Below are 17,573 nucleotides of genomic sequence, written 5' to 3'. Positions count from 1 at the left end.
CCTGCTGATCTCTTCTACACGCAGTAAGCTGATAGGAACTAGTTGAGAGCAGGTTGATGAGTAAGGCTGATGCTCAAAGCCCGTTATGATAGATCTGCATTTTGGCTCTGTACCAGACAACTGAATTTTTAATTTACTGTGCATTTTATTCACAAATTTCAATTTCTTGTTGTCTTGCAGGAATGACACCAAGGAAGATGTGTTTGTCCATCAGGTAAGGTTTCCTTGAAACTGAAACATATTCCTTGTCAGAAATTTGACTGTGCCTGACCCATTTAAGTAGGACTGAAGTTGTGGAAGAGCCTTGCATTTTCACTGTTACTTGAATACAAGCAACTGATTCTTGATTGCATTACAAGTGGAGCCTGCTTGCACTTCTTGGTTTTGCACGTCCACGTGATGTACAGAGGGCTGAGTGGGCTGATGGTGTAGTGATGAGAACTGCACTGGCTGCCAGCATGGGCTTGGGGATAACTGCATGGAGTCCAGTCATCTTGTGGATTCATACAGTGGTTAAGTAAGCATCTGGAAATAAAGTTAAATGAAAAGCTTGCAGCAGGGAGAGAAATTAATTGAGCTATAATAGGGATGAAGTGCCAGTGAAGCTTTTTTCCCCTAGGCAAAATTATAGATTTTATTGTTCTAGGCTTTCAGTGAAAGTCTACAAACATTTAAATAAGGGCTTTTCAATTTAACTGGTATGTATACTTGAGATACAATGTATGGCAAACAGGTAAACCTCTGGAAGATAGCCCAAGACTGCACACCACACCTGTATATTACTTCATGGAGCAGGTTTGCCTTAGTTTAGTTCTTTGTCTGAATTGCAAGGCTGTGATCAGCAATTTGTTTTTTGCCCTTTCTGGCTCAGGATCTCGTCAGCAAGCAGCCCACAAAGAATTCGTAGTGGAGCCTGGTTTTCCTCTGGCATTTAGGAGTCTGTGGGTCATTCTTTTGCCTCAAGTTAGGGATGTGCTGCTGATGTTAACACAAAGGAAGGGAAAAGCAATGCCTGGAAAGTGTTTATAATCTCTCAGCTTCTTGCCTGTTCTTTGTCTAAATTGCCAGCTATTAGAGGCACTGGTTTGTGAGAGGTTATACATACCCTGAGGGGAAGCTTTCAGACCCGATTGGCAAGTAGGGTCACCTGTAAGTGACCTTGACTTACTGGTTGCATTACAGGACTTGTCATGTAGCTACTGTTTATGTTTCTGAAATAACAGTTTGGTAATGATTTGTTCTAGTGTAATACTGAAAATAAAACAGTTACAGGGCTCTAATCTGAAAGAAATCAGGTTGGTTGAGAAGTTCTTTCTGTGTATGCTTTTTTCCATCCCTGTTACATAGCTCAGGTGTCACAAAAAGCTGTTGGACTGGCTGCTGTTGTAATAAGGCTTTCTCTAAAGTTACTGTTGTTTAGACTGAGACTTGTGGGCATGCTTTTCCATTGATTTTGTTCCATTTAGGGGGAAAAAAAAATATAACCAAATTGTGTGGCAAGTATTTTTGTTAACGTTGTTACACTTGTATTGCTGTTCAGTTGAAGTGTTTGATAAGCAGAACATGGCTGAGCATGGTGTGTATTGAGTATTAACTCATCTGTTGAAGATGTCATCCAGTACTGGAGAGCATCGAAAATTGAGTCTGTTCTAGTAATGTTGTTTGACAGGTGGCCACTGATACAGAGGATTGTCTGGTGCTGACACCTGGGAAAGGCCAGTCCTTGGTGTGCAATACACAGCTGGAGTAGATTTAGGGTTAATTGGTCGGTCCTGTGGTAGAAACTATGGTGTTGGCAGCCTCAGAGGAGGAAATCTCTTGATACCTGGCCATTGTTAGGTTTATAGAGTATGGAATGCAGAAGCTGCTGTGTCCTGTGGTGGTGTGGGAAATAATGGAGGACTGGAAATCCAAGAGGGTGATTGGAAAGGCTGATATATTGATTTATATGCTTCAGAGGAATGTATAACTATCACAGTGATGTTGAATGTTAAACTCTGATTAGGAATCCTGTAGCCAGTGTGTGGTTTGGGAGTTTTACTCTTTGTTTTCAAACTGCCTTTTTAGCCAGTAGACAGCATGTTGACTGGTACTTCCAGTTAATGGTAAAGCTGTTGCTCATTTCAAATAGTCCAGAGCGTAATACAGGTACATTTTATGACTTCCTGGATTTTCCCAATGATTGAATTGCTTTTTCAGGAGTACAGGTCTTTCTCCTAAGATAAAGAATTTGAGTATTTAGTAATCTTAAAAAAAAAAATCTTCCTTTGTATTCTTATGCTGTGCCTGCACTGTTGTGTTGTTAGACTGCCATAAAGAAGAATAACCCCAGGAAGTACCTCCGCAGCGTAGGAGATGGAGAGACCGTGGAGTTTGATGTGGTTGAGGGAGAAAAGGTAAACACATCTCTCGGGTGTCAGAGTGCACATGGAAAACTCAGATTGCAGGCTTTGGTGTGGTGCCTGTGGTTTGAGTCTATGCCTGATGACATCCAAGGAGTTGAATGGTTTTTCATTGCTTCACAATGTGGATGTAAATCATTGCTCAGTACTAGACTGTTACGCTGTAGCTGGTGGGATGGTGACTGTTTCCCTAATGCTGTGTCCACTCTTTAGGGCGCGGAGGCAGCCAACGTTACAGGACCTGGTGGAGTTCCAGTGCAGGGCAGTAAATACGCAGCAGATCGTAACCATTACAGACGATATCCACGTCGTAGGGGTCCTCCACGCAACTACCAGCAAAACTACCAGAACAGTGAGAGTGGGGAAAAAAATGAAGGAGCAGAGAACATACCAGAAGGTCAAGCTCAGCAACGCCGTCCCTATCGCAGGCGGCGGTACCCACCTTACTATATGCGTAGGCCCTACGGGCGTCGTCCACAATATACCAACCCTCCCGTGCAGGGAGAGATAGTGGAGGTAACATTTGTATGACATATGATGCTAAACAGGCTTGGTTGCTTTGGAGCAGGGTGATGAGATGCACCTTTTGACACTTCTTGTAGGTATTCCAGATGATTTTGGTAAGGTTTGGCAGTAACATGAAATAAAGTAGCTGAAGGTCTTCGTGTTACAGCTTCTAAAAACCAGAGTGTTTCAATTGATACGATTAACTGGAGGATTCTCCATTGTGTGCACACCTGTTCCCTAGAACTGCTGCCCACCTTGACTGAACTGACAACCTTCCAGCTCCTTCCTCACAGCATGACAAGCTGTGGTGTTAGCACACTTCTGCTTGGGGCTGAGGGGGTCTGTGGCCTGATGTCTTGCAGGGTGCTGACAACCAGGGTGCAGGAGATGGCAGACCAGTCAGGCAAAACATGTACCGGGGTTACAGACCAAGATTTCGCAGGTATGCTGCAGATCAAGCTGCTGGTTTTAGCCTTGTTCTGCGACAGAGCCAGGACATGGCAATGCTCAGGTGCTGCATGGTTAAAGCTTAGCTTGACTTTCAGGGGTCCTCCTCGTCAAAGACAGCCTAGAGAGGATGGGAATGAAGAAGATAAAGAGAACCAAGGGGATGAAACCCAAAGTCAGCAGCCACCTCAACGTCGGTACCGCCGTAACTTCAACTACCGACGCAGACGCCCAGAGAACCCTAAACCACAAGATGGCAAAGAGACGAAGACAGCCGAACCACCAGCTGAGAACACGTCCGCTCCCGAGGCTGAGCAGGGCGGGGCTGAGTAAATACCGGCTTAACATCTCTACCATCATCCGGGTGCGTGACCAGGGGCCTGGGGATGCCGTTTGCTGACTGACTTTTTCTTCTCATGCTTTCTTTTAATTTGTGCCTTACAAGGTTTGGACACTTCTTGCTCATGCGTGCTGTAACTGATCTGTGAGTGTCCCTGCAGAACTGAACTGCGAGGCTTTGTTGCCTCAATGCCGACTGATTGGCGGGAATCAATGACAAGCTTTAATTGTCATTGATGGAATACTGTTACACTCTAAATCTTGGCTATGTTCAGTAGTTCAGGCTTACAGCAGTCTGCTCACCCAGAAATTCAAGCAGTGCAAGTGTAAAGACTTGAAAGTAGTCAGGAGAAGCATGTGCTGGGATTTACCAAACTCCATCAGTGCCTGAGCTGAGTCCCTTCAGGGAGGTGGATGGTACTGAGACTTTGGCATCCATTTCTACGAAGTCAATGAGGAATTAGCAGGAGTGTCTCAGGAGCAGCTTTTTATCTAACCAAAATGCTGGAAGAACTGGTAGAAATGGTGCTTTTGTCAGTGTGTGGGAGGTGTGGTTGCAGTGCTGAGGTGTGGGCTTGGGAGGGTTGTGTGCAGGGCAGGGGTCAAAGGCTGGGTTAGTTGCAAGGGTACCTGACTGTGATTGGGGCTTGTTTAGTGCTGACTCCTAAGGGACAGTTCTGCTAATTTGGGAATATTTTCATTGCCAGGACTCTACTTGTTCTGCATTTCTTCTCACCCGTGTGTGTATCCCATTCCTTTTGTCACTTGTTCCTGGAGGGCAGGAAAGTGGAAGAGGAATTCAGGCTGTAGTGGGAGCAGACTGAGTGGTCACATTGATGGGATGGACAGGGGCTGCAGGAGTTGGGCTGGGAGAATGGCTTGGTGTTGGCAGCAGCTGCAGCCTCTCCCAACTTTGGGAGCTTGGGAACTTGATCTGCACGGCCTCAGGTGCTTTATGTTCCACTTGCAGATTGATCATTCAGTCCCTGTCCAGGCCTTGCTGCAGTGGTCTCTGTGCACTTGTTGTGAATATTTGTCGTATCCTGGTATTCATCTTGGTGGTCAACACCTCCTGGATGAATTCTTAGATCATGGGCTTCAAAAGAATACCACAGTGGCACCTTGGTTCCTCTTGCTGTCTGGGAGCATTGGAGAGTTATTGTGTTTAGTTTCTGTGCTCTGGGCAGTGGCTGAATGTCGGCAGAGCCTGGTGGAAGCAGCTCTCCCCATGACCAGAGGGATCCCTTTGGGTTTAAGTTGACTGACTGCTCTCTCTGAAGTCCTTGGCATTGGTCCTGCGGGAAGGTGGTGGGTGTGGTTGTTGAGGGGGAGAGGAGGGGGCTGACAAGGAACAGTAGCTGGTGAGGGTTGTCCTGTGAGCATGTGACAGGCAGCTTAGGGTGAATTTTTGAGTTGCAGGTGAGTCTTGGTACACAAAGCATCCCTGTAACCCTTTGTCACTTGTCTTATGAGCCTTTTTTTTTTTCTCTTTTTCAGTTTAGTCATCAAAGAAAAGACTTTAAGAAATGAAGAAGAAAATGAAATTCCAGCAATAAGAAATGAACAAAAGAATTGGAACTGAAGACCTTAAGTGCTTGCTTTTTGCTGTTGACCAGATTACTAGAACTATCTGCATTATCTATGCAGCATGGGGTTTTTATTATTTTTACCTAAAGAATTCTCTTTTTGGAAATGATAAACACGTTTTTTAAAAGCCTGTTTTTTCTCAATATACCTTTAAAAGTTTGTAAATTGTTTCATATCTGGTCAAGTTGAGATTTTTAAGAACCTCATTTTTAATTTGTATGAAATATACGCCTGATTTTTTCAAGTCAAACTGCAAGCATCTGTTAATAAAGGTCTTAAAGAGTTACCGTGTGTACTTGAGCGTTTTAAACCCACTTCAGTGTGAAAGGGTTTTAAGTTAAATATTCATAAAATATTTGGGAAAAAAATGAGTGCTTTACTCTTTGGGCATACAGACTGGTGGGGTAAAACAGGAAAATGAAAGTGAAAATACCAATGAAGATGCAGTTGAGTCACACTGGAGAAGGAGGGGCGGGCACAGAGGGGTGGGAGTGCCTAGTGCTAGTGCAGTGTTTCCAAGAGCTGTTTGCTGGAGCAGCTTGCCTGTGTCCTTGCTGGAATACAGCACTTGCAGAACTGAGGTGGTGTGAGGGTGCTTAAAAAAAAAAGGGGACCCCCCCTCCGCCCAAATGGTAGAATCCCACATTGTTTTGGGTTGGGGGGAGCCTTAATGCTCACCTCATCCCATACCCTGCCACTGGGGCAGGGACGCCTTCCACTTTGACCGGGTTGCTCCAAGCCCGGTCCAAGCTGGCTTTGAGCACTTTGAGGGATGGGACAGCCACAGCTTCTCTGGGCAACCTGTGCCAGGTTCTAGATTCCAAAAAATACCAAACTCATCACTGGGGCTGTGCTGTAGCACACTTGCTCATGAGTGCACTGCAGAGCCGGCAGTCCATCACCAGTTCCCCCAGGGGTGCAGAAGCATGGAGCCAGAGCCATGCCTTATGCCAAAACTGGCTCTGGCTGCACCCCAGTGCCATGGTGAGAACCTGGTGAGTGGGGGCTGCTCCCTCAGCATGGGGCTCACCCTTGTCTCAGCCCAGCTGTGCAATGCTCTGACAACAGCCGTTAGAACCACTGCAGAGCAGCTGCAGGAGGGGGTGGCTGTCCAATGGCAGCTTTTGGGACCTTTCTACATACTAGTGAGCTCTGTGCTCTTAATCATTTTCCTTTAGGCTCCGGTGTCTCAACCACCCCAGGTGTCCCAACAGTCCCAGTGCCCCAGGCTTTGCTCTGTGTCTGTGCTGAGCTTGGGGTGAGAAGTAAGGGAATGAGGCCAAAACCAGCATTCAGTAATTGAGAGTGGTGAGGATTGAGTTGGTGGTGGTTTCAGGTTCTGGTTTGTTTTCATAATGGTTTACAAGTGTAGAAAGATAATAATTCACTTTGAAAACAGAATTCCTGGTTTGTGTGAACTTAAAAACCCCACTCTGCAGGTAGATCATCAGGCTTCAGACTGACTCACCTCCTTGTGTCTGGTGTGTATGGCTTTGGTGTTCCTTGATGATCCCCCATGAAAACATTGATAACTAAGTGTTCCAGACTCCTGGTTTTACCCAGTTTTTGAGCACAAATTGTGCTGCCCTCTGTCCGATCCCAGGGAAGGTTTCCAGTGGGACTGGTGTGGGAGGAACCAGGACTACCAGCCACATGGAGTCAGTACTGCTCCATGCAGAAAAGACTTCCCACTGAATTCCTCCAAAGCATGGGCTGAGCAGTGTCAGAGGAGCGACTCTGCCCCCAATGTCCTGAAAGCTTTCCTGGGTGTCCCTGGGGAACAGGGGCATCTTTTCTTAAAGCAACACTTTTCTGGGTTTTATTTTCATGAAACCTGGCTGGAAGTGGGAAAAATACCCTTCCCTGGCTGACTGCTGCAGTACCCTCGCTTTTAGCAGTCATCTGGCTGCGTCAGAGCTTGGAAGCAGCTGCAGAAGTGTCTCAGTAGAGGTGCTAATGCTTTAATGGGGTCGGACTGGCAGGGAGAGTGTCCCGTATCAGAGCTGGGTGCAGGAGGTGCTGCTGGCCATCACACACGGGAATCCATGGCGTACATCTTGCTGGTGGCTGTTCGGCCCTGGGGCTGAGGATGCCTCTGGGGTTGACAGCAGCTGCTGGGGGCTGCCAGGAAAGAGTTGGGGTTATGTCACAGCTGGCCATTGCAGGGTGACTTGGGGCTGCCACAGCACGGGGACATGGCAGGAGAATTGAACCCAGCTAGCCAGCAGGGTTAACTTACACCCCATGGGACCAGGCATAAGGATTAGAGATGACGTCTGGGGAGGCATCACCTGCCCAATGTCCCTGGTGGTGGGGCTGGATTTCAACCAGCACATCCCTGCAGCCACTGGCTCAGGCTTTGGCTGATGTCAGGGATTCAGCTCTAGCACGGCTACTGCTTTGAGTAAACATCACCACACCTTCACCAGGACCTGGAGGCCCACAGATGTGGATGGACTCCTGCACCCTCTCCATGCCCTTACAGGGTTTATGGGGCTCCTTACTCAGCCCTGTTCTGCCTTGTTGTAGCCTCCCCAGCCAAGGGGCACAGGCCAGGCACAAAGGGGTTCCCCTTGGCTAGGCTGGACCCTGCAAGAAGCCCCTTTGCCCTCTGAGCTTGTCCTTCACCCCATATTCCTGCAGGGCAAAACTTGAGATAGGATGGGGTGGAATGAGACAGACTGACCTGTGCAGGCATAGAGGCAGCAGGTCAGCAGGACAGATGCCACACAGCAGCCAGTGGAGCCAGCCATCCCCAGCCAGCATGACCACCCAAAGTCGTAGTGGACTCCCAGGAATATATTGTGTGACACCAGCATGGCCCTCTCCAGGTAGACGTCCACCGCATACCACACGGAGCCTATGAGCCCCAGGATACCTAGGAGGAATGGGGCTTGTTAAAAAGAACCATATAACCCCCTATGCTCCCCAAGCCCTTCTGAGGGGGTGCCGCTAGCTCCCAGCATGCTCCCCAGCTCCCTGGGGACATGAGGTCTGTCTGGTCCCAAGCTCTCCCTGCCACGCACTCCCAGCGCCAAGTATGACTCCAGCTCCATAGCACATCTTCAGTTTGACACAAGGATCTTCATTGAGGAACGTGATGCAGTCAAGCCCAAGGACCAGTGTAGCCAAAGCCAGGCCAGCCAGCAGATCCGCTGTGATCATCAGGGTCCGTGTCACCACGATCTTCACTGGGCAGGGAAGTTAAAAACAACCAGAAACGGGAATGAGGAATAGTCAGAACAACAGGTCTCTCCACTCCAGATTGCTGCCCATGTCCCCATTAGAGTAACCCAGCTCACCAGTGGCCATCACACTGGAACCCACCAACCCTGCCATGGGCCAAGGGAAGGTGCTCAACAAACTCATCAGAAACTTAATAAGGACTTAAACTCATGGTTAAACCAGCTCAAGAAACAAAACAACTCAAGGTATACCCATCAGCACCTGGTATGTGGTCACCTGCTCAAGACATTCTTGAGCAAAAGACACTGCTGTCCACACTGTTTCTTCCTCCAAGTTGTGTAGCAGGTGTTTTGAACAGCAAATGTCAATATACCAGTGAATAACAAGAGCTGGAATGGATCACATCACCAGCTGTAATGGGACTGTGCCCTGCAAAGGTCCCTCCTCCCCAGAGCAAGTGGCAGCCTCCCTTAGTCCATACTGACAACTCTCCTTCTCCACTGCCTGAATCTGTCTTGTTCCGTGTCATGGCCCAACACAAGGGTTCTCTATGCAGGGCTTGATGTGCCCTGTGCAGGCCAGAAGAAATGTCCCTACCCTGATGTGACTGTCTCTGAGCTGTGGGCATGAGTTCTTGGCCAGTGGGAATGGTCCTTGCTCTGCCTGCAGCATGGTGGGTTGCAAATCCTAAGTTCTACATGCCAGAACATGTTTGTTGTGAGCTGCACAGCTTCATGGCCTCTTTCCTGCCTGATGACCCCATGGCAGGTCTGACTGAACCCTGAACTGCTGCCCAGACCAACCTATTGGGACAGGAGACCAAGAGCAGCCTTAGGCTGGCGTGGCTGACTGACAAAGGGAAGCTTGGTGCAATGAAAATCACTTTCCCTCTTCCCTTTCAAGACTCTGAGCTGTGAACTTAACAAATGCCTCCAGGCCAGGTCAGCTCACCTGGGTGGTCAGCCAGAATGGAGTCATATTGGTCGCAGGTCCTGACTCCGTCCTGCATGTTGGTGACACACTCCCTCCAAAGGCCCCGGCATTTGTGACTTACCTGGAAGCGGGAGAAAGGCACTCATGCAAAAAGAGTCCCCTCAGCTTCCCACGGATCTCCCAGCCCAGCAGGGCAGATTTCACACTCCCACCACTACACCTGGACAATGTCCCAGTGACTCCCTGCCCATACTTGCTCTCTGTTTTCTCCTGCTCCATCTCTCTGTCTCTATAATCCTCTAATCCTTCAACTCAAAAAGCAGTGGATTTGTTCCACCATGTCCCTTTTCCAAGCCTGTGGAGACATGGTGCAACCTCATGGATGGCAAGGCACCCCCCTTGCTCTCAGCTGCTCACCTTGAGGATGATGATTGCTCTGCTCACCTTAAAGGTGGCCACTCTGCTCACCTTCCAGGTGATTTCTCTGCTCACCTCCAAGCTGTCATCAGCATTGACCATCCAACAGTCTGTGCACGTGGCCAGGAGTAGGAAGAGTGTTGAGAGAAGTGCAAGCCCAAATGCTGTCACCTGCAGGGCTGCACTCATGGGGTGACCTGCAAGGGGCACAGAGATGTTCACCAGCTCTGCTGTGGCTACTTCCAGACACCCAGTCTTCCAAGGACAAAGTGCCACCAACGCCAGGCCATCCTCTGGATCCCTAGGAGTCGTCTGGGCCCTGTCTCACGGTGCTCACTGCTGTCAAAATGCTCTGATATCCTCTGCTATGGTTGGACCACCAGGTTTACATGTAAAGAGAGCTTTTAGATACACAGTAATTTTGTAGTGGAGATGTTCCCGCATTGGTTCCCTCTCTTCCAAATAGAAGCTGCCAACCATCAGTACTTGCCCTTTGGGAATCAAGAGCTGCTGGAAACCACTGTCAAATAACAGCTGCTACAAAAACCTGTGGCCTAAGCACGTCTCCAGAGAACCTCTAGAGACCTCCATCCCTGCCATGTGACTTGGTGGGTACATCCTCTACCTTTTCTTGCTTTTGTTTTTTACTCCAAGAAAAGCTATGAGGTGTTGAACGTCCAGGTTGGAGCACAAGCAAGTGTCCCATGGAGGTGTCCTAATCTTAAGCACAAGCCCAAAGACATATCTCCCATTTCAAGGGGGACAAAGGCTTCTGGGGCATGATGTAGGTGCCCTGAGGAGCTGCCAAGGCTTTCCACAGAGCAGAAGGGATTGGACCATTTGTTTTCCATCCTAGATGATGGATGGATGGATGGATGGATGGATGATAGTTTTCCATCCCTAGATGAAGGGACTCTGCAGAGAGGGGAGCTGTGCCCAAGGTATGAGCAGGGGACATGGTGTCTGCAAACCCTGGGCAGGAATCACACTTTGTCATGTTTTGCAACCCAAAATGCCAAATATTTTACTGCCTGAAATTGCAACCACTGCAACAGACCTTTGGACAGGGGTCCATACAAACGTGTTAATTAGCAAAACCACATGAGTTTCTGAGCTACATGGGTTAATTACCATGAGATGGTAACTCTTCATCATCACCAGGTTTGGTACCTCCAGCCAGAGGCTGCCCACCCTGGCATGGCACAGGGTCCCTGTGGGGCAGAGGTGGGAAGGAGGGTTGTGGTTTCCCACACCCAATGTGCCCCATCTCCCCCCACATCCCCTCTTGGGATGTCACTGGGAGTAGAGGCATCACTCTCCCATCATCTCTGAGCACTTCCATGAGTTTCACTCCAAGTGGGCAGCCTCTTAGACCCCAATTTACAATAATTTTTTAAAATTCCCCAGGCTCCCTTCTGAGCTAACTCTCCAGAACCTTATTTGTTTCTGCAAGACCCCAGCTGTTTTGGAGCCTTTGAAGAAAATCTGTTCAGCCAGTTATATGAGCAAGAAAAAAATGGAAGAGAAAGAAATTCTTAATGCTGGGAAAAATCAGCTCTTTGTTGATAATAAAAGGGGTTCATGGGGGAGCATTACCTTCACCGCAGGCTCATCCTTGTTGCAGTGGGATGATGACAGAATCTCTTTGTTGCTGATGATTTGGGATAGGGATGTAGGTCTGGAAGGCTTTTAAGTGCTGATGGGATTGGATCTTGACTAATCTAATGGAGTCAGAGATACACAGCACCGGCTGGAGCCTGCGCTGGGCTATTTAAGGTTTGTCCAAGGTACGTCAGCTGGGCTTTGTGCTCTGAAACATGATGGGCATCCCTGCAGTTAGAGCAGTCATAGGCTGGGAATGGAGCCTCCCCAAAAATGTCACATGGGGAAACCGGTGGAAACCTGCTGGGAACTCTCCCCAGGTGGGGGACTCTGTGTCCTGGACAAATACCCCGTTTTTTAATTAGATCTTTCAATTACTGCCTAAGGCACTGGAGTGGCCTAAGATCCAGGAGCGGTGTGAGAGTCAGAGGGTTGGAAGGGGCCAAAGAAAGAAGCTGGAATGCCAGGGTGATAATGAACCTCTTTGGCTGGTAATTAAGACCTTTCTTTTTTCCCCATTAAACAGAAAACAAGTGAAAACCACTGCAGTGGTGATGGCTCAGGTACCATGTCTGGTCAGCCCCCAAGGAGGTGCCTATGACCCTGGGTGGCAGCACCCCAGCTGTCTGGCACTTGGAGCTGCCCTAAAAACTTCTGGTTTGTTCTCTAATCCCCTACTATTTGGGGATTAAATGGGATCTGTGTTACAGCATCCTCTGAGCATCTCTGGGCTCAGCTGTGCCTCGCGGCTCTGCCATCACTCACCCTCATCTCTCAGACCCATGGAAAACACTCATATTTCCACTTTGTGAATCATAGTTGAGGTGCACTTGGGTTTTTAGGGTGGGTTTGGCTTTTGTTGTGGTTTTTTTTTTCCCTCTAGATAATCCTCTGCAGCATTTTGCTGTGGGTATTTTGGCAAAGCACCAGTCTTGGCAAATCCTTGAGCTTCAGCCCCACAGAGACCCCCAGGTGCCTTATGTGTGAGATTCCTGGGGCTTTGAGTTATCCTATTTCCCCAGAATTCTGGCACATGGCAGGTCCAATGTTTTGGCATGTAGCAGTGAATTAGGGCCAAAAATGTTCAGACGGGTTTATGAACCTTCATTTTCCAGCCTTTACAGCTCAGGAATTTATGGTTCTTGGACATCTGTGACACATGAAATATTGTGCGACCCCAAGTGATACAAAACTGTACCTCCGTGGTCTTGGCAACACTTCTAAAATAGATTTATTTGTATTTTCTGCTCATCTAAACACTCAGTTTATGATATATAAAACTAGTCTGCCTTGTCAATCCCCAACTGAAACCCTTTTGGGGGTGAAAAGATGGAGGTAGAGGAGCAAAACTAGCAGTAGTCAAATGATTAAGCTCCTTTCCCGGGTTAATGACAGTGAAAATCAGATCATGGATACCATGAGGTTTGTCAAAACCATGTGTTAAAAAAGTGCTGACAAGACCCAAACCTTGAACTTTAGCAAAAACCTGCTGTGGCTGGAAGGGAAAAAAAGAAAGATGTTTTCTTTGATGGGATCATCTCAGAGAACTAGAGAGGACTCGGTAGATGCTGTTGGGGCAGGACAGTGAATAAGAATTATTAAAAACACCACCAAATTCAAACAGCCATGTCTCAGACGTGTGAGGAAAGCCCTTCTGCATGCCTTTCAGTGGGGGTCATTTTCCCTTTTCCCTCATTTCTGCCCATTTAAAAATGACTATTTCCCAGGGGTTTGGCTGAAAGACAGAGGTATGACCAGAAACCTCAATACTGCTGGTCAAACTGGTTTAATGACCAAAAGATGTGTGTCAGAGGGGGGGAACTGTGTTTTAGCCTGCCTGTGCTGTGAACAAAGGCAGACCCCCTCTTTGATGTGCTTCCAGCCTGGGTGTCCACCCCAGGGAGCCCTCAGGTGACTCTTGGAGATGTCATGGCAACCACCAAGGACAGCAAATCCCTGCGTTTGAGGTGGGATGGGATGTGTTTGTGGACGAGGTACAGGGAGCAGGACGAGGATGCTAAGACGACACGCGTTTGAGGTGGGATGGGATGTGTTTGTGGACGAGGTACAGGGAGCAGGACGAGGATGCTAAGACGACACAGCAGCCATGCAAAAACCTGGATAGAAAACATGATCTCTGAAGAAAAACGTGCACAGCAGGGGTCATGACCCTGCACAGGGGAGCAAAAATCAGTTTAAATTAGCAAAGTACCCTATTAGGCACAAGTCAGCTCTGAATTCATGGGAAATGGGAGAAAATAGGGAGACTTGAGCTATGAGGGTCCATAAGAGGGTCCATAAGTGGAAGACGCTGATGGCATTTCAGCCTTGAGAAAAGACTTGTGTAGGGGCCAAGCTGGATTCCCAGGGGGTTAACCTTAAATTAAAAAATGTGTAAGACCACATCCCCACCTTTGATAGCAACACGTGGCAAAAGACTCAAAATATTTAGCCAGGAGGGCAAGAACTGTTGAGGATGGGGGAGAGGCTCCTTCCACACTGCAGAAGTGGCTCTGACCCAGTACTGGAGTCACTGGCAGGGACTGGTCCAGATGGGGAATGAGGGGAGATCAAAGAGACAGTTCCAGAAAGATGGCCACAACTGAAAATATTTTAATACCTCTGAGTCACAATTTTTAGTACAAACAGCAAAAAAAGAAAAAAAAGCCTTTAAAAATCCCTACCTGTCCCATTTCCAAGGCCATGCATCCCATAGAAAAGTTAATGGAATTAATATTAATAGAACAAAAACATTCTTTACACTGAAATATAAAAAGGCCTTTTTAGTTGGTTTTGGGGTTTTTTGTTTGTTTTAAAGCACAAGGCTCCTTTTCAATCCTCACTGCAGTGGCTTATGGTTGGTGTTTTTCAAAGGGAACCCCAAAATCTGGGTTCAACGCCTGATGGGTGAAGCCAGCCTACAAGCACTGCTCTCCCATGAGGGGTGCAGGACACAGTTTTACAGGGCGTCTGCAATTTAAGAGAGAAAAAGGCAGTTAATGCCAGGGAGACAGAGAGAAATCACTCCTGCAGGGAAAAAATAGCATTGCTTCACCTCCAGCACAGCCAGGGACCCAGACCAGGGCATGAGCATAACATCAAATAGAGGGAAAGGAAATAAAATAGGGGGAAAGGAAATAAAATGGAGAAAAATAGAGTAAAATAAAATAAAGCAAAATAAAAGAGGATTAGAAAAATAAAAAAAGTAAAATAAAATAAAATAAAGCAAAATAAAATAAAATTGAGGAAAACAAAAGAAAATAGAGCAACATAAAATTTTAAAAAATCAGCTCTCTCTTCATATTTAGATTTAAAAATAAAATAATAAAGAAATAGACAGTCAAACTGGATAATTTCCAGTGTCCTTCCCTGTGGGTTGGCTGGCGCAACACCTGCAGTAGGGCTGGAGGGATGTAGTACAGGGAGTTTGGGGCATTTACAGATGAAATTGGAGCTTTGGCGGTTGCAAAACAATTAGTAGCAGGAGAATAGAGGTACAAATAGGTGGAGGCAATTAGCAGGCTGTGTTTGGAGCTTTCAGTGTCCACTCTAGGGGATCCTGGAGGGGAAGAGGGATTTGCACCCAGCAGGGAGGCATCAAAATTCAGGGCTCTGTCCATGTGCCACTCAAAATAGTTGTGCTGGGCACCAAAAATAAAAACAAATCCTTTGTGTTCAGAGCCTCTTTTTGCTGCTTTAATTTGCCCAAACCCATTTATTCTTGTTTAGTAAGGTACAGCCTGGTCCTGGACAGGAACAAGACCAGGGAACGTTTGGACTGGCAGAGCTCAGTGGGAGCAACTGGCCTCCAGGCAGGAATCAATAATAATTAATAATAATTTTAAAAATGTTGCTTTTTGCTAGCAATGATGCAGGAGAATGCTGCACCCTGCAAGCATGCCAAGAGCAGGCTGTGGGGATACTTGAGCCCTGAGTTGGGCTGGTGCTGTTAGAAGTGAAAACCTCAGCCCAGAAAAACCAAGCACTGGCTTTCCTCCCTGCTTGCTCCTGAAAACAGGATGTGGGAGAGGGGTGGTCGTGGCACAAAGTGCTTCTGTGCAGCACACCGTCGTGGGTCCAGGCCGGGTGGGAGCGCCAGGGTCTTGCCTGTTTTTGGGACGGGAGGGAGGCACTGGGCGGCAGGCAGGCACAGGGCTCAGACATATTCCCGGGCCGTGGAGGGCTGTGACTGCCGATGGTACTGCTGTCCTCGGGGCTCCTTGGCAGGGCAGGAGCAGCACAGGAGGGACCCACCCAGCATGGAGAGGCTGGCAGCCCCCCAGCCCACGAAGAGAGCAGAGCCGAATTCGTACCTGTGGTGAAAGGGGCGAGGGAGCATCAGGGAGGGGCAGAGAGGCAGAGGTGCAAACTGAGATGGGCAACAGGATGCTTGAAGCCGTGATGAGGTGACCAATGATGCCAAGGCAGATTTTGGTTCTTCCCTCTCCATCCCCATCTTTCTTATTGGCTGTATCCAGCTCCCACGTTTCCCCATCCTTTAATCCTCCCCTGGGCTGAAATTTCACATGTGCATCACTACCCTGTCCCATCTGGTAACAACTAAAGCTTTAGCATCAGGGACATCTTCTGCAAGGTGGCAGTGAGGTCCCACCTGTGGGGCATATTGGCCAACAACCCTGTGCCTTACCAAAAATAGCAAGGGAAGGTCCAGTGGGAAGTGCAGGAACAAGACAGGATTCAGAAGAAGGGCACCCCCTGAGCCAGGCTCTTACCTAGCGTTGATGGGGATGGTACTCTCTCTGAAGAACTCATAGGTCACCTGTGTTGCATACAACGACACAGCAGCCAGTGTGCACAGACCTGGGCATAGAATCATGGAATCACAAAATGTTTCGGGTTGGAAGGGTCCTTTAAAGGTCACCTAGTGCAAGCCTCTGCAGTAAGAGGGTCTAGGTGTTCCACTAGACATCAAACATTGACTGTCAGTGACATCCAGCCCTCACCGAACTGCTCCCTTTCCTCCATCAGTGTTGAAAGGTGTTTGAGGATTCCTGCACCAGTGATGTGCGAAGGCTAGAGCTGCCTTACCAGACAGAATGAAGAGGACACCTCCAGCAACAGCTATGCGGCTCTTGGTGACAGGATCCTCCTCCCCAACTTTAGTGCACTTCATGCCCACCACGCTCACGATGATACCAAAGAAGCCCAGGAGGAGAGAAATGACCATGAGAGCCCGGGATGTCTGGATGTGAACTGCAAGGGGGGAAGAAAAACTGCTCCCAGCAGGTGCTTTTGGCCACAGCCGGGCACTGGAAAACAAGGTCACCGCGTTCCATGCTGGTGATGGACCTGTCCTTAATCCTGTCCTTGCTGTGTAGTTCCCATGTAATATCCTCCCCACTTGGCAGATATGGAGACTTCAGCTCAGCTCAGCTCAGGGCACTGCTCCCAGTGCCTTCCCTGACCTTCCTCCCTGCCACCCTCATCTTGGTCATGACTGCCTGGGCTGGGAAACACCTTGCCTGGAGCAGCACCACAGTCACCAAATGCCAAAAGGGTGATGCACAGTCACGGAGTGGGGGGTTTTGATGTCCCCATGGGGCACTGTTGGTCCCTAAATGTGATGCCCACATTGGAGCTCAAAGTCTACTGTGGCCAGGAGTGTCCTGGCTACACAAAGGGGCTCAAACCCACAGGGCCAAGAAAGGCTCAGTCCTGGGATGGGGAGGTTGGAGCCCAAGATTCACAGATGGAGGGGGAAGCTTGGACCGACATCGAGGCTCAGGTCAGTGGACTCAGACCCTTCTGAGGGGGGGTCAGACCTACGACAAGGGTGGGAGCAAGAAGGGCTTGGACCTGAAGGCGACTCACGCTCCAGGAGGGGCCAGGGGAGCTCAGATCCACAGGGGAAAGTGGGCACCGAGACGTGAAGAGGGTGCAGACCTGTTGGGAATGTGTGTTCAAACCCATATAGGTGGGTTCAAGCACAGAGAGGGGCTCAGAGCCATATGAGGGAGGGTCAAACCCACAGCGGGGCTCAGATTTGCAGGGGGGCAAGGGCAGCTCAAGATCCCTGGGGAGCTCAGACCCAAGGCGGAGAGTGGGAGGGGGAACTGCACCCAGGAAAGGAAGCGGGACTCATCCCACGGGGTCCCGGGCCCTCGTACCCACCTTCGAGGGAGAGCAGCGAGT

General features: G+C 48.6%; 3 protein-coding genes across 6 annotated transcripts; 1 reads left to right on the top strand and 2 right to left on the bottom strand.

Annotated features, from left to right (window-relative positions):
- Window positions 1-127: 127 nt before the first annotated feature.
- YBX1 (Y-box binding protein 1) lies at window positions 128-5,568 on the top strand (the record flags this gene model as incomplete). The annotated part of the gene is given in 10 exon segments (XM_017735120.1): window positions 128-214; window positions 2,307-2,396; window positions 2,616-2,708; window positions 2,710-2,746; window positions 2,749-2,918; window positions 3,272-3,351; window positions 3,455-3,674; window positions 3,676-3,720; window positions 5,193-5,214; window positions 5,217-5,568. Coding segments are annotated over 10 exon segments (879 nt in total), but the record flags the coding sequence as incomplete, so codon positions are not given.
- Window positions 5,569-7,219: 1,651 nt separating this feature from the next.
- On the bottom strand, window positions 7,220-11,561 carry LOC103616212 (claudin-16). Of its 4 annotated transcripts, none has more exons than XM_017735115.1 (6): window positions 11,415-11,561; window positions 9,819-10,015; window positions 9,420-9,522; window positions 8,309-8,473; window positions 7,969-8,160; window positions 7,220-7,403 (listed from the first exon to the last, which is right to left on the bottom strand). In XM_017735115.1, the coding sequence occupies exons 2-6, from the start codon at window positions 10,005-10,007 to the stop codon at window positions 7,312-7,314; spliced, it is 741 nt and encodes a 246-aa protein (XP_017590604.1). In that variant the 5' UTR covers window positions 10,008-10,015; window positions 11,415-11,561; the 3' UTR covers window positions 7,220-7,311. The 4 variants fall into 4 exon arrangements, with proteins under 4 accessions (XP_017590604.1, XP_017590605.1, XP_008632565.1 ...); XM_017735116.1 differs by having other exon boundaries at window positions 9,846-10,015; XM_008634343.2 differs by having other exon boundaries at window positions 9,894-10,015; window positions 11,415-11,559.
- Window positions 11,562-14,013: 2,452 nt separating this feature from the next.
- Window positions 14,014-17,567, bottom strand: CLDN19 (claudin 19). Its single transcript, XM_017735118.1, has 5 exons — window positions 17,553-17,567; window positions 16,470-16,634; window positions 16,154-16,241; window positions 15,528-15,733; window positions 14,014-14,390 (listed from the first exon to the last, which is right to left on the bottom strand). Exons 2-4 carry the CDS (start codon window positions 16,606-16,608, stop codon window positions 15,577-15,579), a joined length of 384 nt encoding a protein of 127 aa, XP_017590607.1. The 5' UTR covers window positions 16,609-16,634; window positions 17,553-17,567; the 3' UTR covers window positions 14,014-14,390; window positions 15,528-15,576.
- Window positions 17,568-17,573: the final 6 nt, after the last annotated feature.

Source organism: Corvus brachyrhynchos, unplaced genomic scaffold (assembly GCF_000691975.1).
Source record: "Corvus brachyrhynchos isolate BGI_N302 unplaced genomic scaffold, ASM69197v1 scaffold525, whole genome shotgun sequence".
Classification (NCBI taxonomy): Eukaryota; Metazoa; Chordata; class Aves; order Passeriformes; family Corvidae; genus Corvus; species Corvus brachyrhynchos.
Note: the sequence above shows the minus strand (reverse complement) of the source record. Positions and strands in the feature narration are given on the sequence as shown.